Source organism: Rissa tridactyla, chromosome 1, assembly GCF_028500815.1.
Source record: "Rissa tridactyla isolate bRisTri1 chromosome 1, bRisTri1.patW.cur.20221130, whole genome shotgun sequence".
Lineage (NCBI taxonomy): Eukaryota > Metazoa > Chordata > Aves > Charadriiformes > Laridae > Rissa > Rissa tridactyla.
This window is the reverse complement of record NC_071466.1, coordinates 121,035,707-121,062,044: the sequence shown is the minus strand read 5'-3', so window position 1 is coordinate 121,062,044 and position 26,338 is coordinate 121,035,707. Positions and strand designations below refer to the sequence as shown.

General features: G+C 38.0%; 1 protein-coding gene across 3 annotated transcripts in view; it reads left to right on the top strand.

The window, feature by feature from the left end:
• EPHA3 (EPH receptor A3) overlaps positions 1–26,338 on the top strand; it is a 231,365-nt gene that overhangs the window by 16,867 nt on the left and 188,160 nt on the right. For 2 of the 3 annotated variants that reach the window (XM_054185699.1, XM_054185695.1), the window contains exon 2: positions 1,634–1,698. In XM_054185699.1, coding sequence (XP_054041674.1) covers positions 1,634–1,698 — 65 coding nt within the window. Of the gene's footprint in view, positions 1–1,633; positions 1,699–9,644; positions 9,731–26,338 lie in introns of those variants that run through there. The other variant, XM_054185708.1, reaches the window with a different exon arrangement.

The window sequence follows — 26,338 nt, the reverse complement described above, 5'->3', positions numbered from 1 at the left end:
TGTGTGTGCGCACAAATGTCGATAAACATATTTATGTATATGTGTGTATTTATGGTTGTTTATAACATGGTCTTATTTCTAATACTGTACACCTGGTTTTCCCTACTGTGTCTCTTCCTGTACATCCCAAAACCAGGAAAAATAATGCCTTCCTTGCTCTCTTTTTCAAAGTGATGTCCGAAATTAAACAGCAATTAAAAGGAGCATGATGAAATAATACAAATAGCTTAATTTAGCAGATTCATAGATAATTTCCCTCATTCTTTCCCTTCCTAGTTTTATTCTTTTATTTTCTCTGAGCACTAATACCCAGACTATCTGGTTCTGGGAGCAGTGACAACCCTTCAGGCTTACAAATAGAAGCTGAAGCTGCTCAGAGTGCTATGGTAGCCACCTCTAATAGATCCATCATTTTCAGGTGTTAAAATTCCCTTGCATATGTTATGATTTATTTCTTTTCTCATTGTCAATAATTTCCATATTGAAGGAAAAAAAAAAAATGGGGGGGGCAGTGATGGACAATGGAAGTAAGCCCAAATGGCAGGTAATAAATATTGAAGTTGCACAGATTGGTGCACTTGCGAACAGCATTGTCATGTTGTGTATGTAATAGTTCATTGGTGTGTATTTATATAGAGGCTATTTTTTTGTATGATACTTCGTATCAATTCGGCTATTCTGCTTCATGTTAATAAAGAAATGGTCAGTTGGGGAGCTGTGCGATTAAGCTCTTGGAGACTATAAGGCCAGGATAAGGAACAGAATTTAGTTTTGTGCTTGTAAAAAAAAAAACAAACAAGTAAACACCAAAGGTGACTATCCTTTAATTTGCATTTACTTATTTTAATTATGTCATGTTTCAAAATGGGTATAAAAACACTGATTTGATTGACTGGAAAATGTCTGTATCAGACTGTTTACAAATGAAATCTTTCTTACTCTGAAAAATGTTGCATGCCTCAAAAAAAAAATAACAGCAAGATTAGCAATGAATTGATGGCCCTCTTTAAAAGTAGGTTTGTCTGAACTTGTAACATTGTAAATAATTACTTTTGTGTCTAATGTGTTACACATGACATTTAGAAAAACACTTCAGTACTGCAAGACAATTTGAGAACAAATTAGATCAGAAGGAAGAAAGAACTGCAGGAAAGACTTTAATCAGCATTCATTATTTATTCCTGTATTCTGAGAAAATTATATATGCCAAATACAGACCTTTAATCAAATAATGATTAAAATATTCAGCTCTCACCTAGGTAGTTAGATGCAGTGACCCAAATTTCAGGCATCCAAGGGGAAAAATGCTGTAGTTTGTGCAGCTGATAGAAGCGCTCTGTTCCCACCCCCTGCTGTAATTAATTTGGCCGGGCGATCCATTGTTTGTTTTTTGTCACTTTTTTTGTTTTGAAAAGTTCCCCCGTCTGCTGTTCATACCATGTTTTAAGATAAACAAGACGATCCTTTTCATTTGTCTGTCTTTTTTCTTCTTTGTAGCTAACTGCCAGGCCACCTGAACAAATCAACTGCTCACAAGGTCCCCAAATAAACATGTCTCTTGGTACGGGTAACTGAGGTTAACTGGACGGAGGCAAACGAAACTCATTCCTCTTCATTTTGTCTTCTTTTGTAGTTAATCTGCTGGATTCAAAAACAATTCAAGGGGAGCTGGGATGGATCTCCTACCCATCACATGGGGTGAGTGCACTAGACTGTGAAATGGAAAAGTGCTGCTACAGACTGATGTGCTATTTAACCATTGTTTCCTCTTCAGAGGACACTGTGCAATACCGCTGGTTCTTTGGAGCTTCAAAAATAGTCTGTTCTAAACTTGCCATATATGGCTTATACAGATAAGGTGCCTTCTCTTTAGAACATACATCACACTGCATGTAATCCCTAGGAAGAGCTCACTCTTATTGGATAAAACGAAAGCAAGATGTGCATTGAGCAAAAAAAGATTGTCTTTAGGTACTTGTTCCTCCTTCTATCGCAGTGTGTATTTCAAAAAGATATCATGGGACTGTTTCGTGGTATTGCTTGGTAATTTGTTCAGATGGAAATAGCGGAAGATGGGAAATGTGTGGACATAAGCGGGTGATGTAAGTACTTATTTGATAACTTTTGTGATGAATTCTTCAAGTACGGTTACTTATAAGTTAAAATGTTATTAAAGAACTATCTAAATAATGTTGTTGAGCTTTTGGGTTTATTTTATTTACCTTGTATCCAGATCTAATGAAACTAGGAGTACTATTTGGAGAAGGAAAAGTGCAGTCTTAGAGCACCTGGGTTTTTGAACTTGTTAACTCCATAATTTTTAATAGTATATGCCACATGTCTCTTTTTAAAATTTTTGATGACTTAATATCAGCACATAGCCATCCAGTGGTGCTGATATCTGGTCACTCTCCAGCTTCTTGTGTCTGCGGAATGCATATGTGTGTGTGTGCAGGAACAATCTTTCTACATTGCATAGCACAAGTATGCAAGGAGACTCTTGTATTCCTTCATTGTGTCTTCCAAACAAAACAAAACGCAACACTTGGCAGGCTGAAGCTGTGGCGTCTGGAGCTTCCCTCGCCCGCAGAGAAGGCTGGCCATCAAGTCTTTGCTGAAAAAAGGCACTTGGAGACCTGTAGCTCCTCTATTGCGGTCCTGTCACTTGTGCCGGCCGTCATGGTGCTTTGTTTCCTTCCTCTGTGGCAGTCATATTTTGGTTTTCTACCTTTAGGATGACAACTCCTAGAAGCTTTCATGTAGCTCAGTCTGCCTGTGTCTTTCACCCTAAGAGTAAACCTCTGCCAGAGAGTACTGCCACTTCTAAATCATTGTCTCTAGTCTTGGTAAGGGCGAGGAGTGGCTAGCTAAGAGTCCAACCATTGTCCTTTTCCCAAACCAACTGCATTTTGAAATCTTGGTGTTGGCAGGGTATTTGCTCATTGGTTTGTTTGTAGGATCATGAACATCCTCTTTTTGATTCTTCTGCAGCATTGGGCAACCTGTTACTTCCCCTTTATCACTTTCTGCAGAGATTAATGGTAGGAGTACTTTTGCATCTCTGCCTTATGGGATTCAGTTGTTAATATTTAAGGAGTGCCTTTTTGATATTAAGTGTTATGCAGGTGTTTAGCAGTATTTGAGGATTAAGGCTTGGTTTATTTTTTGAGTTTATATGTGGATCTCTGTCTATGTCTCTGAACAAATTGTTCCATTCTCATGGGGAAGAAGTGGGAAGAGGGTTCATGTTTCTTTCTAGTGGCTGTTCCTGCTGACTTTTCCCAATAAGAAACCTCTATAAACAGGATGTCCAAGAGGGAACTCTCCAGCAATTTCTAGCTCATCATTTTATTTTTTTTTGCCTCCACTTGCATTTTTTTTTTTTCTTAAGCCTTTTTTTTTCCTTCTTGTTTCTCTTCCCAGCTGCCCTGTCCTCCTCTCCTTTACTCTTCTGCTCTGTTCATCTCCTTGCAGCTGTGCAGATCTACTGCTCTACTCCCTGCAGCTGTGCCTCTCTTCCCTTGGATGCCTAAAGCAGTTGGTAGGGAGAGATACAGGGTATCTTGGGGGCTATAAGAAAAACAGATGTGCTACATTACCCCACCAAAAAGGGCCCCTAGATTCCTCAAAGATGTTTTATTTGCTTCTGCAAGTTTTTATCAGGTAAATCCAGCACAACTTGTTTGTGTGTGTCTGTGTGTGCTGTTCCTATTTAATGTACTATCCACGGATATCAAAGCCAAAGTAAATCATGGAATTGTACTGATGTTCTTACAAGTTAATGAAATTTTTAGTCAAAAATCGCACAGTAATGTAGATCATGTACTGTGAGTGTTTTTGTAAGAGAGCTGAGGCTTACGTATTGAAACATGGATATAAAGTATAGAAATAGTAACATCTATCCTATCTGAATTGGTATTTTGCTGTAAAATGCTGTCAACTTGAACATCATGTGAAAGAGATGCCTTCTTTTTACAGCCCTTTATTTATAGTCAATTAATTAAACCTGGTAAATATGGCTGCATCTGTCTCTGAGCTAACTAAAATATGAACTTAAACTTTAGTGGAAAAACATTATAATAAAGATGTCACATCACATTGAAAGATTGCTAATAGCATAGTGGTGATTTACAAGGTAAAGCTAATAGAGCTACACTTGAGGCTGTGATTCACAAATGAGAATATTGGTGTTGTGCCAGTTCTTCTCCAGCATGCAGCAGTGTTCTCATCTGAAGCCATAAATGTCAGTATACTGAGGCTGGTGACTTACAGAATTTTAAAAAATAATTTAGCCAAAGTGTTTAATAAACCTCTTACTAGGTTAATAATTTTATCTTATCGATAGATGGTATTGACTGATTTCTGGCAAAACGACCGAAATTGATTGGTTGTCATTTTCAGCATTCAGTGGTGGTTCTTTATTCACTTAAGTCTGTCTTGACTTGGGCATATATAATAATAGCTTTCTAGAAATTCCTGAATATTCACGTTAAGATTTATAGCTCATTTGTATTCAAAGATTTCTGTGTCTTGTATAAGAACACACTAATGGCAGTGTTTTAGACCATGGTTAATAATATCACCCTGCAAGAATGTGATCTCTCCTTGAACCATCCCACACAGCCACAGTCTTGGCGTCAGTAACACCGATCTGGTCAAGCTCATTAAAATCCCTTAAGTACAAAGCATTGGCCCCTCCAGATAGCAAGGCAACGGAATTAAAAATATAATAGTGGGCTTTGCTGATGCTTGAGCATGATTGGCAGCAGCCACAAGGCCTGTATCCTGTACTACCATCTCCAGCACCTGCCTAGGCAACCTTTTTGTAATGCCAATCAGTCAAATACCAGTTCCATTTCTATAGGTTTCATTAAAGGGGAAAGAAAGAAGAGCTACTTAGTCTGTGCAGAGTATATTATTGATATGCTGATTAAGCATAACGCAAGTGATCATTAACTGCAATTCACGTAAATTACAGCAGCACAGATGTGGGGGTTGGGAGGATAAAAAAGCAAGTCACTTTAATAATATACAATAGAAATGTGATGGATAATTCATACAGGACAAAAAGAGTACAGTCTAAATCCCCCTCTGCATATTCATGCGAGTAGTTGTATTGGTTTCAGCATAATTTTTTTTAATAAGAAAGATGTTTCTAATTTGACTCTAGCTCCATGTTCTTTGGGAAGTTTGAAAAAAAAAAAAAATTTGTGACATAATCACAGTACATCGTTCAGCAGTCGCCCAACTTGTGACTTGATCTTTACATGTTTATTACTCGTATTTATGGACTTGAAATTTTTAGGCACTTTTTTTTTAATGTAGTCAATACAAAAGTAAAAGAGAAATCATGGTTATCTCGTTTTGCTTGTAGCTAAAGAAAAGAATGCTCTGGCATTTATTATTGTCATGTAATAGATAACTGTAAAAAAAAAAAAACAAAAAAAACCCAAACAAACCCAAAACAAACAAAAAACCCAACCCCAACTGTTCTGTACGTGACCGAAGTTAGTTAATTGTGGGCAAAACTTTAAAAGACTGGTTGGGAAATAAAGATACTGTGTTTGATCATGACAGTTTTCTAGATCCTTGAGTTTCTTCAGAACCATCTGACTTCTTTGAGAGCTGGCTGTGCTCAGTACCTTAAACTTTTGGGCATAGACTTCAGCTGCTGACTGTACACTGAAGAGCTTTGAAAATCTGGTGTGAATAACTTTGCTTTTTCTTAGTGGTTTCTCTCGTGATCATTTGGGCAAAACAAGCTGATCATCTCAGTAATGGAAGCTGGTTTGTAAGTATTAGAGGACAGCAGGATAACATTCTCTGCTTCTGTAATAGTTTGTGTTGAGCTAGGAAGGCTAGAGCATGTGTGATAGATTAATAGTTTTTCCATCAACGAAAATTGGGTTAGAATCCAAGCGAAAATGAGGAAAATACCTCCTTTCTTATATTTCAAAAGCCTGAAAGCAGTTTGTCACATTAGACTGTATTACTGCCTACCAGTGCTTAGACAGTGGCAGTCTCCCAGGCTGCATTTGTTCTGATTTAAATAGTTGGCTAATGTGTGGCACTGTAAAAACTTTTTGGCCTTTTTTTGTGGGATATCGTGGACACAGTAACTGAAGAAGGCTGACTGAATAAGCGTTTGGATATCCCTTGTGACTGTGTGAAGGTAGAGGAGAACTTGTGCGGAGTTCGATTTTTGCCTGTGATTAAGGTGCATTCAAATAAGCTGCATTCAAGAATCAGTTATTCAGGCCACTGTGAACGGAAGGTTTATCTGTTTATATGAAAGACATTTTCAAGATTAGTAAGTACTTCCATGAGGGGTGGAAATAATGAGGTTTGTTTTCCTGCAGCTTTGTGTCTTGCGGTTAATTGCGTCCTGTGATTGAAGGTTTTTTTTTTTTTGCAGTAGGTCCCGAATGCCGGTGGGTTTTCTGGTGTCGCGCTTCAGCCTTCCCCTCAGCTGGGCACACAGAGAGTTTCTCTTCCTTACATGTGTGTCCGAATTTCACACCACTGCAGAATCTTAGGACAGCTGAGTTGTCCAAAAAACTTGAAACTGGCCAACAAATACAAAAATTTATGAAACAACCTAATTTCAGTTTTCTTTTGGTACCAACTGACACCTTGGTCTGTATTCGTTTTTTCTCTGAGACAGCAAACTTAGCTTGTCAACTTCTGATACTGTATTTGAAGTGGGGAGTATTACCAAAATCTCCAGGTGGTTGTGAAAATGAGTTTCAAAGTAAAACAAATAATATCAAACAATTGGCATGAGACAAAAGATTGAAACTGAAAGATGTCTTTGTAAAATCAAAAGTTTAGTACTTTTTCCAAAATGAAAACAGGCATGTTATACTATTATACACTTTCTTTTTCCTATTCGTTAGCAGTGGAATTTCCTTAGTACTACTTAAAACAATGCGTTCTGTTAAAACCAAGATTTATCTATGTTTTGCCTGAGCTCTGTCTCCTTACAAGTTTTTGTATTTCCAACTGTCTCCCTGCCTTTCACGTCTTGTGTATCAGGTCTGAAATGCAAGTAGACTATTTTGGCGATTGAAAGTCAAACAAACCACTTGGGATTCTGCTTTTGTGAATCATAGACTTTGTTTCGTCTTACACTGAATGGCTGATTGAGAAAGTAATTTTTTTGTTAATATACTCTTCTTTTTTTTCACTAAGGTACTTGTTTTTGGGGTGTACTTAAAGTACATTTATTTCATTTTATTCTCCTTTTTTCTAAATAATTAAAGTGAGAGTGTTAAAAAATAAAAATGCTTCTACTGTAGTTTTACTAAGTTTTTCCCTTCACCTCCAATTTTCTGTAATTAAACACATTCTATTTCTCATTTTTTAGACTTTTTGGTTTCTTCCTATTAGAATAAAACTATTTGAATTTATTTTTATTACTGTAAAGTGAGTGATTTTGCTTTGGAGAAATGAAAATCTCTTCATTCACACTCAGTGCCTTGAACAGTGGTGGTTTATCTCTGGGAGCTGCTTTTACATGAAATCTGAACATGACAAAAAACCCCCAAAAACTTGTAGTGTACCCTTTCTGATAGGTATTACTTTTAGCAATATAAAGCTATGAGATATGCCAGATGACTGTTTTAATTATGTGAATATTGTTAAACTGATGACATCGTTGTTTAGTACTGCTTTCTGAATATAATATGAAAGTTTCGTGGGTGTCTTCAGAAGCAGTATGCGGGTAGTCAAGGGTAGAATGTACTTTTGGTGCGCTTTAGCTGGCTTTGACTTTTGTTTCATCTGTGCACTGTCTTCAGCTGCTTGCATTAAGCATGCATTTAAAATGGAAGTTTAAATAAAAAAAATTAGGTGGAGTTGACTAAACAAATGAGGGAAATGTTTTGAAAAAAAATTGAGATAATGCGTATTACTTCAGAATTATATTTATGCCTGTCTCTTGTTATGAATCGTTACCAGAAAGAATTGCCTCTTTAAAATGTGGAGCACTGTGATATTCTTTATATGTGTTGTTTTGGTAATTGTAGTCTGTATTGCATTCATTTGAAAAAAATCAGTATGATTGTAACAGTACTGTGTTTTGGTACATTTTAAAAACAGCTTTTTAACTTGACATAAAGCAAAAAGTGCGCTAATTTCTATTCCATGATCATCATTAACGGAGGCACAATACCTTTTTTCCCCCCTTTCTTTTTGAAACTAGCCTTTTTACTGTGTTACTTCAAATTCTGAGATTTCTATTTAAAAAAAAATGGAACAACAACAAAAAGCTAAATGTACAATATGTGCAGTGTCCTTGTACCAGTTTTTATAAAGAAAAAATATGGAAAACCCCTCCATATTTCATTAGCCTCATCAGTCATTTTACTCACTGGTAATAGGTTGCTGAAGGTTGGGTATCGGTTTTCTGTGGTTTCAAATTAAAAAAAAAAAAAGCAGCAAGTTTTGGCTTTTATTCCAAGAGTTAAATAAAGATCTTATTTAGAGTTGGAATTGCAGATACTTCAGCTTCCAATTTTTCTTTTTAACTTTCAAAGCTTACAAACGACAAAATTCATGGGCAGAATTTTCTTTCTGTCAGCCCTGTCAGTGTAAACGCAGGCCGTTTGTGAGAAGTTCTCTCAAATGGCCTGATCACCATGAGATATTTCTCCCTTTGTAAAGACAGGCTTATTTATAATTTTATTCATTTTCTTTTGTGCTGAATTTATTTGCATAAACCAGAATAGAACAAAGTAAATACAGCAACTGTTGTGAAATGCAACATTATTTATCACAGGGGCACACCACACTCGGTTTTAGGACTGTTTTTATAGCATCAAGACCACAAGAAGAGTAACTACAGTCTCCAGTTAAAAATGGTCATAAACGTTTTCGCCTGATAGCTTTGCTGTGGTTCTGCATTATTTTTTTTATGGTCTAAATAGTTTTGGTAGGTAATTTATTCTGCATATATATTCTTTTTTTTTTTTCCAGATTTCTGAAAGTATTCAGTGTGAAATGATAGAATACTGTAAATAGTATTTTTCTACAATTTAGAATTGTTCTTTTTTTAAAAGGTATTGGAAAGTAGGCATATAATTGCCCTGAAACAGCGCTGAAATAGCAAGACTGAGAACGCAGAAGTTTATAGGCAGGAGACCCTCGTGTTGCTCCCCCCCCCCAGTCTTTCACAGTTGTTTGTGAAAACAGCGTGAGGATGCTGTTAATTAATTTCCTAATTTCGTAGAGTTTAACTTCTCCAGAGTGAGAGAAGTCCTTGTCAGCCTTTCCAAAACGGGAGGAAGCAGCGGCGGGGAGAAGCAGCCTGCGCTCCTCGGAGGGTGACCGGGGCGAGTCGGGAGGTGCGGGGGTTGCTGCCCTGCCGGCCGGGCCCCGCGCTTTCCCTTCCCTGCCGCGCCGGCGGGGCTGCGGACGGGGGCAGGTGAGGAGCAGCCGGGAGGGCCGGGGGACACCTGGGAGCTCCTTCGCTTCCTCCCTTCCTGTCAGAGCCTGTGGGCCGTTAACGCCCAAACGGCTGCGCGAGCAGCGGCCGTTGCAGCGGCCGCCCCGCGCAGGGCTGACCGTTAAGCCCGTTACGCGCCTTCCCCCTCCTCCCTCAGCGCCATCCCGTCGGGGTTCAGGGCCCTTTGCCAACCCTGGCGGCCGCCGTGACACGGGAGGCAGGTTTCCCCAGGGACGAAGGCGCCGGCGGTGGGTTCAGCCAGACGCCCCGGCGCCCGTCCGGGAGGTGGGTGTTTGAAGGAGGGAGAGGAGTATAGCGGGGCGGCTGACCCGCCTCACCCTTCCCCTCACCGCCCGGCCGGGCGGCGGTGGGAGTCCGCTGCGTGTCCGCCCTTGCCAGGAGGCCACGGGCTGCCTCGGGGGAGGGTTAAAAACCTTAGGGGGAGGCTAAAGGGGGCTAGTACTTTGCGCTTCTGATACGGCCCTCCTGGTGTCAGGAGCAGTATTCAACGGCGAAAGGGTGCAGCCGGCGGGGCACGGCTGTCACGACTCGCCCCGAATGAAACGTCCCAGCGGCCCCGGCCTCCCCGCATGTCCGGGAGCGTGGCGGGCGGCTCGGCAGGTGGCGCTGTTCCTTCAGGCGGGCTGTGCCGCTGGCTGTGCCTGCCAGCCGCATTCGGCACCCCGGGCAAGGGTGGGGGGGATCTTGGGCTAATGGCCGGCACCTTTTGGCTCCTGCATGGTTAGGCTTGCCACGTCGTTTTACGCAGCTGCTGTGGTTCCTTTTAGATATGCCGTCCAGCTCCGGAACGTAACAAGCTGCTGATATTTCTGTTTTTCTTTGATTTGATTCGGTTTGGAGCGGAAGGTGTTATGGTGAAATGCATGCTTCATGCTTGTGTTCTGCTTTTAATCAGTGGTTGGGCTCTATGAAGAATAGGCTGGGGTTAAGGGCTCTTTGGACTGTGTGTAGATACTATCTTATTCATAATATGGTGATGAAATCTGTGAGTTCTACTCTGTGACATTTGGTCCTTGCATCTGTGTGTTAGTTTGCCCTCGTATTCCTCGATGTCTCTCAGACTAGAACTTTATTTCCAGCTGTTGGGTTTTCAGAGGCCCCAAAGGGTAATTAAGACACACAGAATGATTGCTAGTTGTCTGTTAGCACATGTATGTATGGATGAGTGCTGTGCTGCTATGTGGTTTGCATGCTGTTGCATTAGACAAGTAGGGGCAGTCAACACCATCCTTCCTCAAGGGGCTGACAATTGATTTTAGTTAGACTCCAGGGAAAAAAAAATTGATTGTGCTGTTTATGTTCTTGTTTTTAAACAAAATAAAACCTAAACACAAAGTGAATCTTTTAAGTCTACAGGACAGTTATTGTTTACGGCAGCTGGAGCTTAGTTTCTAAATTGGATGTCAGCATTCACATGCAGTGCTTTCTGTACAGAAAAGCTAGGGAATGTTAGGAATTACGGGTTCTGTATCATTTGTCAATTGTTCATCTTAGAACATTGTAGGTAGATTTTGACCAACAATCCTTTAATTAGTGCCTACTTAGACTTCATTGATGTTGACAAAAAAAAATAATGTGGTGAATTAACTCATTTCAAATTCTGACATTGCCCAAAAATTATGACTGATGGAAGAAGTAGATAACGCTAGTATTGGTTATGGATCAGACTGCAGGATGGTATAAATCAGAATGTACTTTCACTTGGAGTCTTTTTTAAAGTTTGATACTGATATGTTTCTCAGGTTCAGAGATGCAGATTATCAGAGAAATCATAAAAGTGCCACCCAGTCTTACTGCTCAGTGCAGAACTTTTGTTAACATTTTATCAGGTCAACCCTACCGCTTTGGATGGCAGAGTCTAGGAAACCTCTGAGGATAGAGATACCACAGTCTCTCTAGGCAGCCCGTTTCAGTGCTGCACAGGCTTCTAGTGGACAGAATTCTGCCTCATACCTAATCTGAATCTCTCAAGACAGTTTGTGGCTGTTTTCTTACACCATCTGCCGCTACTGAGTACAGTCTGGCTGTGCTAAGTCCCTTTCAAGTTGTTGCAGTCTGCATTTAGGTTGCTCCTTAGCATTTTTCTTCTACAAAACTGAACAAGCCCTGCTTCCTCTCATCAAGTGCTTTTGTCCTCTGTCTTGGTATTGAGCAATCTTGTAAGTTACCATGTCGTGTTCATCACCATAGTAGCCTCTTTAACGGGGTGGGGATGAGCATGTGGAAAACCTCTACTAGGATGGCAGTAAAGATCCAAGAATGGGAATGAAGTAGGAGTGTAGGTGCAGAATCTATGTAACTGATCAAGTGTTTCAGTCCAGAAACAGTTCACAAGCAACATTGTATTTTGCGTTCCTTTTACCACCCAGGGCCTTGACAAGTAGAAGCTAAAGGGGTTCTGGAGGAGTTGAGATTTCTTGGAAAGAGAAGATAACAGCATAGTGTGGCTTACTTCTCCACAGCTCGTAAAAATGAGAAGTTGGGTCCTATACTAGGTTGTTGTCCAGAAACACTTGTAATGGGAGACATGTTTGTCTACAATTGGAATGTTTTCAAGGCCTTTTCCATGACAGTGAAAAATCTTAAGCTTCTGCCTGAAGGGGAGATTTTATTTGTCTAAGATTCAGTAGCATGAGTGCTTTTTGGATTTGAGTGTTTTCTTATAGGTTGTTTTTTTTTGTTTTGTTTTGTTTTTGTTTTTTAGAAAAAAAAGGCAAACACATTTTCTGAGGGTGAGTAGGGCACAAAAAAGAAGGCTGAGGAAGTAATGGCAGCTGAACTGAAGATGAGAACTCTGGGTAGAATGACAGTAAACACTCAAAGCCTGTGGGGAGAGAGGTTTCAGGTGTGAGGGCAAGTGAAGAATCAAGATTGAAATCTGCAGAAAGCAGCCTGGATTTAAACTGCTTTTGGAGCTGTTCCTGCTGCTTTCCATCTGGAAGACTTGGAGGTTCTTTCCCATGTGACAGTAGGGAATAAAGATGCCACAACAACTATCATGTTCCAGAGGAGAGGCAGGACCCTTTGGCTTCTGTGGGAGGGAGAGAGCTTGGGCTAACTTCTACCTTCCCTGTGACTGACTCCTTCCTTCATACTGCAGAGCTTGGTTCAGTGATGTTTGTGCCTATCATCTGTTCAAAATTCTGACTTCAGGAACCTCTGTGTAAAAAATTTACTAGAAGTTTAAACAAACAGGATTCTTGCTTTTTCAATTAATGCAAAATTATAATTCCAACCAGAACTTCAGAAGTTAATTTTCTTCCTGGACATGTAGTTTGATACATAATGTGCAATGCATTCCATCAAACTTATGGGATGTGTAACCTGGCAAAGCAAACATTGCTACTGGAACTTGAGCGTTTATGTTCTGTGATATCCTTGTGTTACCTGTTTAACTTTCACTAATATTTTTGTGACACTTTATTAATAAACATATGAACATATCCATGACAGTAATTTAATTTTACTCTGAAACCTGGTAATAAATTTTTGAACTGTAGCACATTTATGCAGAAGTGTTTTAGCCTGAAGAAATTTTTAGAGGAGAAGCTGAGCTGTGCTTCTCCTGATGGCACTGTAATTCAGCAGCGTGTATTCAGAAGTAAGTGGTTTTCAGATTAGAACATCCTCTTACAACGAAAACATCCAGAGGGGTGAACGTTAATAAGACTGGTAGAAAAGTACTATGTGGATGAAGGACAGGTAGTGGTAGTAAAGTAGTGCACAAAATGAATGTGCAGCCTAGGTGGAAAATTTCCCTGTGCTATGTGACTGATTTGCCAGGACCACTGGGCTCCTGCATGATTACTCTTTATTCAGGAACTAACTGGAGGTATCTCCAAAGTACACATGTGACTAAACAGAGGTATTGGCTTTAAAGCACAGAGAATGGGATTGGATGGGCAGACGACAGTTCCCAAATCTTGGAACAAACTGTTTAATGAATGTCAGTACTGTCATACCTTTAATTTACATAGTGTTTTAAGAGAAGGCTGTGCATTGTCTGTCTCATGCTGTAGCATGAGGAGCACTGTAGCGTTCTGAGTTCCTGAAGAGTTTGTGATTTTATTTTAAGGTATTGATAAATAAAATGTAAGCAGAAACTGAGACAATGGAGAACATTTTGGAAATACAAAGCAAATGCTGAGTGTTGGTGTTTTTAAGATTTTAGGAAAGGTAATAGATATGTGGCATACTACATCTTGAAAATTTCAGTTGTTGCGTGTGACTGCACTAGTGCAATGTCTTGGTTTAGAAGGTGGAGGGCAGCATTTAACTCATAGAGCTAACTTACTTGATTAAACCACTATTAATAGAGACACAAAGGAAAGGTCCGCAATTTGTGTTGTGTAGGTTGAAATGTGGTGACTTTGAGGACTGAGTCAAGAAAACAGGCTGGGAGTTGTGTTTTAATCTGAAGAATGGTAGGTCTCCATAGAGAAGGTATAAAAGTGTAATACAATTTGTTTTTAAGTCTATAATCTGTATTAAGTATATAATCTGTGTTTATGTCCTTTTAAAAATGAACGTAATTCAACAGTGGGGCAAGGAAGTATCTGAACTGAAGGTATGCCCATGGACTCTTGCAATGACTGGTGTACAAAAGTTTGCAGAATTATGTCTGCCATCGTATTTTATGTTAAATATGAAATGTATATTTAATTGTTTCTGACATGTTTGGAAGTGAACTTTTTAAAACCATATGCATTTTAACTGGTGCATGTTAGAGGTATTTACAAACACTGGTCAAATGTGATGTAGGTTTGTTTAACCTAGTTTACTAGTTGAGTTAAAGGCAGTGCTGTGACCAAATGTAAACAAGTTTTGGCATGGACACTTGCAATGTGTTTTATTTAGAAATCAAGTTCATTTAGTAACTAGTGCACTGTTTATTTTCTATTTGGTTATGCCTTGTTTAGAAAAAATGATCTAAATACACAGATTCAAATCTTTCTTTTGCAATCTTCTGTAAAACAGAGATTTTGAATAAAAACTTTACGAGTTCTTTTTCTTTTATTTGTCTGTTCAAATTCAGCAAAAGGTACTCATCCAGAAAAGACCTAGGAAATGGACAAGAAACGGTCTGCTTATAATTTCTGTTCTTTTTTTTTTTAAATAAAAATGTTTTTATTAAAAAAAAAAAGAGGGAGGGGAAATAAAATAGAACCGTGAGTGATAGCGTTCCATTCAACTTATCTTTTCACTGTTAAATTTCCCTCCTTCACCATTACAGGAAGAACAGGCCAATCTTCCTGTCTGTGTGTCTTGCCAGTGAATGCTTTGGTCCGGTTGTTTCCTCTTGTTATGTGCAGTGAAATTCTACCAATTGTATGGGAGGACTTTGCTGGATGTAGTTGAGTGCCACGCCTGTAGGCTCCTGAAGTCCCTGTAGGATGGGAACAGGGCAGAGGTCTTCTTCTATGGATTGTGCAGAATTAACTGTGTGTGTTCTCAAAGTTGGGTATTCTGGAAGAATGTCATTTGTATTGCCTTATGCCTCAGCTATTCTTTTAGGATACAAGCATTCTTGAGTTGATTTGGTGATCTTCTGTCAAAGGTTGAAAGATCCTGTAAGATGCGTTGTCAGTGAAAGGATGTTCTTCAGCTGTGGTGTTGGTGCACATCTCTGGAACATATGTGTGTACTGATATGCTGTATTACTAAATATGATGATAAAGTATAATTGATAAAAAAATGGCCATTTACACAGTTACAATATTAGAATCAAAACCTGCCATGTTTAACTTGATCTATTAAGGAAATAGGTTCTAGTGATCCTGATATAAATTCTGTTATTTTTCATCCATCCTTAATAACTTTTGAAGACTGTCACTCTGATTTCAACCACATTTGACTGGAGGGCACCAGGCAGCATAGGTCTCAAATGTACATTAATTCCTTAATTCCTACATTTCATTTAAGAAGGACTTAGTCTTCCGTTGAGTAGCCCCACTCAAGATGTAGTTATTAACCATTGCAGTATCTACATGGAGGGCAACCATTATAAAAGTCCAAATCAGGAAAATAATTTAGATAAAGCTCTGCATCCCTAAGCCTAAAGTCACATGAGCACCAGATAAAAATCTGTATGAAGCCAGGCTTCCTTAGTGCTCACATGCGTAGGAATTACTTGTTCTGGCAAGTTTCCTTTGAATTTGGAGGGCTTCTAAAGTGTTACACGCAAGGTGCAATGTCAAGTGACAGGTATGACCACACACAGGATGTACATTTCTGTTTTACTGCATAAAACCATAATGTGTGGATAGAATTTTAAAAGCCTTAGAAATATGTGTGTGTTTGAAAGTCAATGTTATCCTTTAGAAAATCTCAAGTATGTGATTCTGCATTTGAGAGAAGCACCTTAGGGATGTGTGTTCATGCTCACTGTTTTCCATTGAAATGTGATTCTGCATGCTGGTAAAAAATTGCATTGAGTATTAACAGTATTTGAAAATTATGCAAGAACAACACCTTCTTCACTATCTGTTATTAATAATATAGAAGAAAGTGATAGGGGAGTAAAATATTGGAGTTGGGGGTGGGAAGTAACCAACTGCTTCTTAGTACATATAAATGACGCAAACCTTTTCATCTTAGGTATGCCAGATGACAAGAAGATGGTAGGTGGTCTCTGCTTCCTACCAAGGAACATCAGAATCCTTACCATAGCTGACATAATTGCTTCTCATTCAAATGCTTTTAACAATGTGGAGTAGTTGAAAAGGTTTATGTAGAAAAACAGAAGAATAGCATAAAGGGTGTCTGAAGAGTTACACTGATAAATTTCCTGAACTTAGTTCTTAGCAGGAGACAGAATCCCTTTTATCCTAGCAAGTCTGCCACTCTGGACAAAGTGAAGGCTGGACCGATCTCTAGGGTCCAGCTCTAGTGTATTAAAGTTGTTGTTAACCTACCTGTGAACCCATTTTAGACATACAAATTGTGTTGGATTTACATTGTAACTAAGAGTATAATATGGCTTCATGCAAATAATGCTCCTGCACTGAACATGCAAAGAGACTAGTTAATGTAGACTTCCCCCCCCCGTCATCCTAAATGTGAGTAGTGTTTTGTAAATGTGATTAATTGAAATGAATATAAACTGTTATATTTTTGGTACCACATTTTGTGTCAGACACTCAGTGGGATAAAGTCATGGCTGGAAAGGACAGAGGTGAAATAAATGTCTGAAGAGAAACCATTAGTTCAAAATGACTATAAATGCCTTTGTTGTGAAGACAGAATGAATACAGAAGTGCAATAAGCAATCACTGGTGGCTGTTGTGAGCAATGTATATAGTATACTAGGCAACTGGAAAGGTTATGGAATGGTTAATGGCAATATTAAAATGATAATAAAGTAAGAGTGACAAAAGGTCAAAATAAGTAATAAAGACATATTGTATTATCTGAGAGAGAATGGGCTAATAAAAAAAGAAAGAGTGAAGAATCTTAGAAATAACCCAGAATAATTTAATTAACGTGGAATTTGCATAAAACCAAAATTAGATTAAAGCATTGTTTTGATGTCCACAAATCTCTAAAAATGTGTAAACCAAGAATAATGCAAGAAAGATCATACTGGGCTAACTGACAGTGGGAATGGTTTAGTATTAGGGCTTTTTTGGTGACATTTGACATTTTGTGCACTGAAAAGAGCAGGGATATGGGTGAAAACAGTAGATAATGATGCAATAGGCATTTACAGCAAACGTTGCACAGAAGGAGATGGAACTAAGGAGAAGAAAAGCTGAAGAGAGGAAATTCAGGAAGAGGGAGAAAAAAGAAAAATGAAGGATGTAATTTTTGAAATATATAGCTATGTATGAGCAAGCTGTAAAGTGGGAAAGAGAACCACGTGGCTTACAGATTAAGTATTCACCTGAAAGGTGAAAGTGAGCAATGGGCTGCTCTCAGAGCAGTGACTCCTTCCATAGCAGCCCTCTGTAATTCTATCAGAAGCGGTAGACAGTTTCATGTTGTGCCATTGGGGTGTTGCTCTCTGTCTAGTTGCTGAGTCCTTTTGCTGGACCTGTAAAGTAGCGGTGGGGTGAGAATGGAATGGTGGTGGGTAGGACTGGGAGACTAGAAGGTAGGCAGGCAGCAGTTGCTGGATCCTCTTGAGTAACGCCTGCCCCAAATCATAACTGCCCTTGTGTCATACACATAAAATTTGATTTAGTTGATAAATTAAAAATTACCATCAGCTCTGAATTTTAATGTTAAGACTCAATGTTTTTAAAAGTTTACCAATGGCTTTAAAACAGTTGGCATTGCTCTGTATTTATGAGTCTGTTGTTCTCCGTTGTTCAATGAAGAGAGTAATTAAAAAATGACTAGCAACTGTAAGACCTCCTGTGCCATTCTGAACCACTGTTTTTGCTGCTGGGAATTATGTTTTTTAAAAAAATTACTGTTTTCCAAGGTTCAGCAGATACCTTAATGGGTAGAGTGAATACAGAGTCCTCGTCAAAAGTATAACAGTATAAAGCAAAGTTGTTATAGTTCTTTGCCTACACTTTTATGAATATAGTAGAAGCTCTCTGGGGTCTTTTTTTCTATGAAGGACACCCAAATGCAGAGACCTTTATAGACATACACGTACTGACTCTTCTGCCTGATAAAGTAGTTGAAAAACATGATAATGTGAAGTTACATGCCTTTAATACTGTATGCAGCCTTTTTTGTCTGTAAACTCCTCCCCCTAGCGTATTTCATAGCCTTACGTGACATACTTGTTATCTGTGAGCTGCATAAGTCTTGACAGTTTTGGTTTATAATGTGTTTGTTTAATGAATTAATTTTCAGGTGCTTTCAGGCATAGTTTCACAGATAGATTGTTTCTGGAACATTGAAGAGAAAATGAAAGCTAAGTAGTTAATTAAGTGTCATGGATTGCGAAAAATAAATTTTTGCCCAAATTGACTCTGACAGAGTCAAAAAGATGATATGGTCACAGTTGTAAAAGGACTGAATGTCAGAACATGACACAGAACTTGTATGTGCAGTATGACAAGTATTACATCTGTCTGCCCAGCCCGGAATTGACTGAATCCAGTTGGCTATGGACAATTGCTATTTTGGCTTGCTTTAAGCAATTCTTAAATTTCTTTCTTGTTTTATGTATGAGAAGGCTTTTCTGTGGATGCAGGGAAGAAATATAAAACATTTTGTTAATATAAAAGATACCACATCTCCCTTTTCCACGTGGGTAGCGTCTCTTGTCTGTCAAAAGTAACATCACCTCCCTTTAGGGGTGTTCCTAGACTCTAGTGGTGTGGAGATGAATTCAGATCTCAGCAGCAGGTCACGGAACTTAGTAAATGTGACTCTAGTTCTCACACTTACTTAAGTCTTTAAATGTCAGCTTGAGTTCTTCTGGATGCAAGTGTTTTTTCATCTGTCCATTTATCTTCCTAAATGTTTCACTTTCCTTATTAAGGTTTCAAACTTCTAGGGACATGACGTTTTTGAGTCAGCTTGGATATTTTGTCATGAAAAGATTTCCAGCAGCAAATTTTGAGAAATTTGCTTGCTCCATCAATGCAGCTTATATTTCAGGTAGGGAAGGGTGCTGGGAGCAAAGGCAAAGGACTCCATGTTTATGTACGACACAATAAACAAGAAGGGGGAGGGTGAGAACTGACTATGCAGGGAAAATGTATGTGCAGTTTGATGGCATGTGGGCTGCATTTTCTGGGGAATTTGCAAAAGCAGTGCTAATGTTTGGGTGCTGTGGGAGTTTCTTCTCTGCACGTTTTTACTTTATCAGATATCTGTGGTACATGCACACATACACACACGTAAGAATGATTTACCCCTTCATTACAAGTATTATTTTAGGATTTTAACATGAATTAAATTGATTGTCATGGAGACCCAAGTTCTCTCTTTCCTTCCCCTCTTCCTGCTTCTTGTACCTAGTCCCCAGGAGCAGAAATGGAGATGGAGTTTCTGCTCTTGAATTTCAAGGTAATCAGTACCTTGATCTGCAAGGGGCTCTTCTGTCAATTTTTTTTTGTGAATACAGTTTGCCAATTTAGGACTTTGGATTAAAGCATTCAAGACCAATTTTATGGAAGAGGAGTTTGTTCATATGTATTATCTAGTTCTTTCTGTGTTTGGTTCTGGTGTGCTAAGCTGGTGAAAGATCTCTGTCAGCTGTGGTCTTGCTTTGAGGTTGGGAGGATGAGGGTGGGAGCGCCAGCAGGTATCACAGTTACTATTCAGTAATAAAAGAAAAAGCAATTCTCCAAGTTGCTGATTCATGTGGCTGGCAGCCAGTACAAAAACTCTTGACATCTGCTACTAGATGGCAAAGGGCAAGCTCTACGTACAGCATTTTAACTTTCAGCTCTGGAAATACAGGTAAGCTTTAAGGAGACTGTACTACTTGTTTCAGTAATTTGATGAAATCAATAACAGGGAAATAGAATATCTGAATGACTTTCATGACAGAAAGTCAGTGTTATGAAGTATTTGCTACCGATCAACTGACCTTTTGGTGCTTGGTGCCATATGCCAACATGTTAGCTCTACTTTCCTATTAAGAATTTCCCACTGGAAAATGAGCTGTTGCCAGTAGTTTACAAACACCAGTAACATCCAACTCCCCAACTCTGGGAGCATAGTTGTAGCTTATGGCATTCAATTAAAAATTATGAACTGAATTATCTGAATTATGTGGCACTAAACACAAAAATATCTCACAGATCAAGGGTTTTTATCATTACAGTCTGCTATATGAATCTTATCATGCAAACATGTCCGTTTTTTTAAAAAGTATATACAAACCTATTTTTAAAAGAATCTCCTAAAAGTATGCATACTTTTTCATAAAGTAATGTTTATTACAATAGAACCTACAGCGCTAAGCAGTGTGCTGGTATATCCGAGTGAAGTGAATGTGAACTGAAGGAAACACTGTCAAGTCTTGGAAATCAGATTTTTATTTTTACTGGAAATAAAAAAAAACAAACACCACCACAAAACAACAAACCAAACCCTATAAACCAAAAAAAGTCCTACCATTCCCAGAGAAAACATTAAGTATTAAAAGAGTTCAGTTTAATTCAAATGAAGGCTGTAGACTGGATCATTGTATTGATACCAAGTTCTTTATGATTTATGGTACAAGAGTGAATGTGAAATTAACTTGATAGTCATTGATCTTGTACTGCAATGTATTGACAATGTGAAATGTGATTTCCAGAGTTTGACTGCCTTCTTATCACTTTTAAAGTTAAAGGTTATCCCTTATAACTCTATTTCCTACTTTATTTCTTAATGTGAAGGAGAAGCAAGCATTCTAATCTTGCTCTCCTTACTTGTTTTGAACAACTTGTTTGGTTTCACTGGCATTAGATGGTTTGACCTGGACCACTTTTCTCCAAATTTACGTTTTAGAAATTAAGTCTTGATTAAATGCCTTGCTTCAGAAGTCTGCATAACAAAATAAGACTTACTGGATGATTATGTGTATAAAAATCTCCTCATGTATGCAGAGTTGAAGTGTAGGCGATAAATTCCTCTTCTTTGTACCTTGGACAAGTTTACTTGCTCTGTATTCTCTAATTTGTCTCCTTTAGGTCTATTGCCTTTGTTCCACAGCTCTGAATAGTTTCAAATAGTTTCTTTGAAAAGTCATCAAACCACATAAATGTGATTTATTTTAAAAACTTCGGAATTTAAGTTGCCGTGTAGGCAGCATTTAGACATGAATACAGTGTTCAGTTTAATGTCAGTTTTTCATGATGCTACCTCTGGCTACTTGGTGCTTGTAGGCGTAGGAAAACTGTTGTAGATACTGTTCAGAGCTTTTGGGTATTCCTCTGATCTGTTCAGATCTGCTTTAAGGGCTGGCTGCAAGGTGTAGCCATATAAATGTCTCTCAAGTATCACTTTCATAGCAAAATAGAAAACCCAAAGTATTATCTATTACAAGTGTAAAGGAAAGTAGTTGCATATTGTGCAAAATCTTTTAATGGCTGGACTTTCTTACTAGAAATAATGGTCATTTCAGACTATATAACAATTTCGGGTGAGATGTAGGAATAATGGTGTGGAATGGGGAAAAAAAAAATCTATTTTGTCAAGCTTAGATTAATAGTGTTTCTGATCGTGGCAACTTAGTTTTAATAGACAGAGAGTCATGTTCCATATCACAAGCCTGGTCAAATCCTAATTCCTAGTAGTAAAATGTAGTAATACATCTCAGTATTTCTTGAGGGAAAAGAAGGAGCTATTTCTATTCTACGCTAGTAACTTGTAGTGACATGTGACATCAACTTACCAGTTCTAATCTGAATTCATTCAATATACTACAGTATGGTTCTTATTTAGGTTCTGGTCTTACTAAAGGTTGGTATATGGAACTATTTTCACCAGCCATTCTTTGAACTCAGCATTGAGTCTTCCAGTGGTGTTAAAGTAAATCCATTTATGATATGAAAGTCACGAAAACAGAATATGCCTCTGACTGACAGGCAATTTGCAATGAGCTTTTCCAGGGCTGCAGTGTAATTTCAATAGCAGCTATAATCATAGTGTCTGAAGAGTTTTGAATGTGCATGCACGCGCTTTAGTGATTTGTATTTTTTTTCCTCCTCTTCTTTGTTGATTTAAATATTAATAGGAAATTCTTTGGATGCAAGTCTGATCTCAGTTTTACTACCATTAGTGTGATGATTTCCGAGGAACAGCTCTTAGATGCTGTGGTTGTATCACTATATAACCAGAATAAATGCTTATTTTAGAGTACTGTTAATGAAGTAACATTTTCTTATTAGACAATCGCTAAATCTGAGTGGGTAAAAGTATAACAGCTAGAATCCTAACTTTGTGAATTTTTGCTGTTGTTACGATACTTATTTGTGACTGGCTAATTTTACAGGTTTGATTATTCTCAAAAACCTTCATTCCCTGCCCCCACCCTTTTTAATTTTATTTTTTTTTTAAGGCATAGGCACATAGTTTTTTAACATGAAGTATTGCTGGTTACTGAAATGAAGTTAGTAATCTGTGTTATTTGGTGAGAAATAACAAGAGAAAATTTGTTCGTCACGTAGCTGCTATATGTCTCACTAGCATGTTTTCTTTCTAAAGAAAAAAAAAAAAAGGGAAAAAAGGAAAATGCCAGCCAGGGGCTGTCAGAAAAAAAATCACATTAAACACGTAGGATTTTTGAAGGTATGAGAAGGTGAATAAGAGAGTAATTTTTAATGAGAATGTAGTTTCCTGGTTTTTGGTGATGATTTGTGCCAGTTGCTGTAGTATAAAATAAGATTTAAAATTAAACAAATGGTATAGGAAGTAAAATTAGTGAGGTATGGAGTTTTCATCTGAGCTCTTAAACTTTGACTTGTGATCTTTATTATATCATTAAGCGTGTCTCAAAAATATGAAGAGTCTTGATATTTGGAGACCAATAACTTGTGTAACTGTTGCTACAAGTCCAATCCCTAGGCTTGATTTTTGGATCTTCTGTAATGTAATTCTGAGCAGAAGTTCTTTGATCTTCTTTTAACATGGTTTGATACATTCTAAACTACAAGATAATGGTTTATTGTGGTGGTATTTGTAAATAGTAAATTTGGTATCAGTGAAGAGCTTCAGGTAGGCATTTTTGTTGTGTAAAGTTAACTAGTAAAACATTGTTCAACAGTGTAGGTTCACTAACTCAATTTAGGAGGGTATTGGACCTACAGGTGCAGAAACATCTTGTGTGAGCTGTATCCCCTTAGGCACTCCCTCCTTGAAAGTGCAACTTGCAGCAAAATCCATGTATTTGAGGTTCTGTGACAAATTGTGATAGTTTGCCTACATTATATAGAGTATAGCCTGGGGGGTTGTGCAAAAATGGAATACTATGTACCTGGAAGCTGGGGGCAGGAAAAATAAATTGCAAGATTCCAAAGACATCATACTGCTTTAGTAGGTATAAGCTTAGCTGGAATTGACCCAAGGCAGAGTTTTAGTTCATCAAATACAAGTGTTTGTGTTTGGTGGAATTATCCCAGGAAGAAGCTGAAAAACGTAGCAAAAATTAAGTATTTCAGTGCGTGAGGGGGATCGTTTTAGAAAGAACTGCATTTTATCATGGAGAATTGAGGATTACTGTCCATTTTTTAAACAGTATTATGTAACACTTTAGGTTCCTCAACAAAACTGCATTTAATTTTAGTTTTCATTTGTGCTATGTGATCTGCATGCCATGCACACATGATAAGTTTATGACTGATACATTTATCAGCTGTCACAATGACACATCGCGTTTTTGAGTTTGAGCATTTTAATTATATGTATTTTACTTAAAATGCTTATGCATCATGGTCAAGTAACTGTATATCATAAATCAGAGGAAACCAGAAAAAAAGGATCATCTTTTGTTTCGTGTCTTTTATGACTTGGAGTTTGAGACTAAAATAATTTTCTTGCCTTTCTTAAATTTGCATGATCCAGATGTTACTTACGTGTAAAGGACGAATGTGAACCTCCATAAAATATTTTTGTGGGAGCAAAATAGTTGACATTGTATTTCAATCACATCTATAGCTGTTAAAGTTTATATCATTTGGAAAATTTATGGACAATATATTATAGGGGAGGACCACAGTGTGATAAGAGCACAGGATATTAAAAGAGATTATGTATTCCAAAAGAAGAGATTTACTGTACTCAGGAACTGCAGCATGGATGTAGAAAAATGAAACGGAAAATTAGCTTGCAGATAAAAAAGAAAAAACTCAAAACAATTGAAGGTCAAACACTGACAAGTTTTGTATTTGAGTGATAGGCGGGGCTTTGTTACTTTCTCCTGTATTCTTCTACTCTCTGCACTTACTGCATGGTGGTCTCAAATGCCGAGATAAACTTCCTTCGTCCTCTCCTAAGGCAGTCTTTAGATACATTTGTGTCCATGGCCATGATAAATAGAGGCAGCAGTGCAATGCAGAGTTTTCCAGGCTTTCCCAGAAAACTGAATTGCAGACTGTTTTACGATCATGAAATAAAACAGCCCTCCAGGCTTGGTTTGGTTGTGTGTGTTTGTATTGTTGGTTGGGTTTTTTTTGGAGGGTGGAATAGTCTGTCTTTTTGTTTCTTAACATCAGCCAGTCTTTTTCATCCTGAATTATATGTATTTCACTACATGTAACAGACACCATAGGTCACAGCATCTCTGAATTTGTTCCAGAGTTTGTCATAAATACCTGATACTTCATTGTCGTGTTGTTTTTAGCTTACTTGTGCAAATGCAGTGAACAGGATTTTATCTTTTTTCTATAAATATTAGTTTACTCAAAGCAGATGTTTTGTGACAAATAATTTGAGGGTGTAGCATTGAAGAAACATGAAATAAAGCCTCTTGAGAGCAGCATTGTCTGGAGAAAAAACTGAGGCATATGGGGAAAAAATAATCCAGCAGTATCATGCCACTGCAGTTGAAAACCCAAATGTGTTTATTTTGGTGAAATTTACTGGGAGTCATTTATTTAAGGCTACTCTGATGTTATAGTGAAGTTCATAGTATAATTTATTGTATTAATCTGCTTTATGGTAAGATTTCATTCATTCCTGAACAGTATCTGGATGTAATAAAACAAGGATATAATATTTGTAGGTAACTCTAGTACTAAAAATGAGCACTGAGAGGACTATAAGAAAAAGCTTCAGATTGAAAGGGAACAGGTGTATCAGAAACAGATGAACTTTTTAGAGACAAGTACAAAAGCTCATTACTTCCTCCCTACCCCGCTGCCCCTTCCTTTGGGCTTGGAGTTTTCAGAGTGGAGAAATGTGCTTTGTAAGTACAGAGTTTACCGTGGAGTTTTTGCCCAATGTGCTACCACAGGAGCGGTGTGAGACCTTGTAGGTTAGAACACTGTGAGTGTTTGTGCTTGGATCAACAGCAAGGTATTTCACTGATTTGTTTCTGAAAAATGTGGTAAGAGTAGCTAGCACTTGAAGCAGCAGAGTTGTATTTCAACACTACTGTAGAAAGTAACAGTATAGAATATGTCTTCAACTTGCCTTTGCATCTTTCTTGTGTTACCTGATACGTAAAATGTTTAAAAGAATGCTACAGGTAGAAAAGAGTTAAAATAACTGAGGCCATAACTGGATGCTCCAGCCTTGTGGACCCCCACCCCAGGAGGCGAGAATGCAAACAAGCGTCAAAACCATTCCCCTAAGGACTGATCACTAATGGTTGCACTTTATTAGCCATAAAGCTACTGCGGCAATATGTATAAGATTAGTGGAAATTTTGTTAGTAGCTACATTTTCAATAGTCCACCTTAACTATTTAAATCTTGTTATGTTGGGCTTCTTGGAGAGAAGCTAATAGGCCTCTAAGAATTGCGGCCAGGAGGTGCTTTTGTATGGTATTAGACAGTTTTCTAGCTTTTTTTTTTAAATAGGAACAGGAATTTTTAGTATGTAACTGCAATAAAAAAGGCTGTTCTTTCCTTACTCTTTCTGTTTAGCAATCAACATGTAAACATGCTGGAATGAGCTATTTGTTTAACTCGGGCTATTCTCTGTTCTTTGAAGTAATGCAGGTGGTCCTACTGCTTGGCTTTCTTCTCAGTACTTTTCTCATTTCAGACTTTCTAATCTGGTATCACACAAAGAAGAAAATAAATCCAACTAAACTGGGAAAGTAAGATACTTGAACAGGCATCTTTCCATTCCCTAGATGAGCAGGTTGTATCCCTGAAGTATGTGTTCTTATATGTTGTTCAGCCTAATTTTAAAATTTCAGCTAATGGAATTCCTCTGGGAGATCTTTCTGCAGCCTGCTTTATATCTCTCGCTGTTATGAATTATTTGCTAATAATCAGTCTCCTATTTTTTAATGGGATTTTTTTCTTA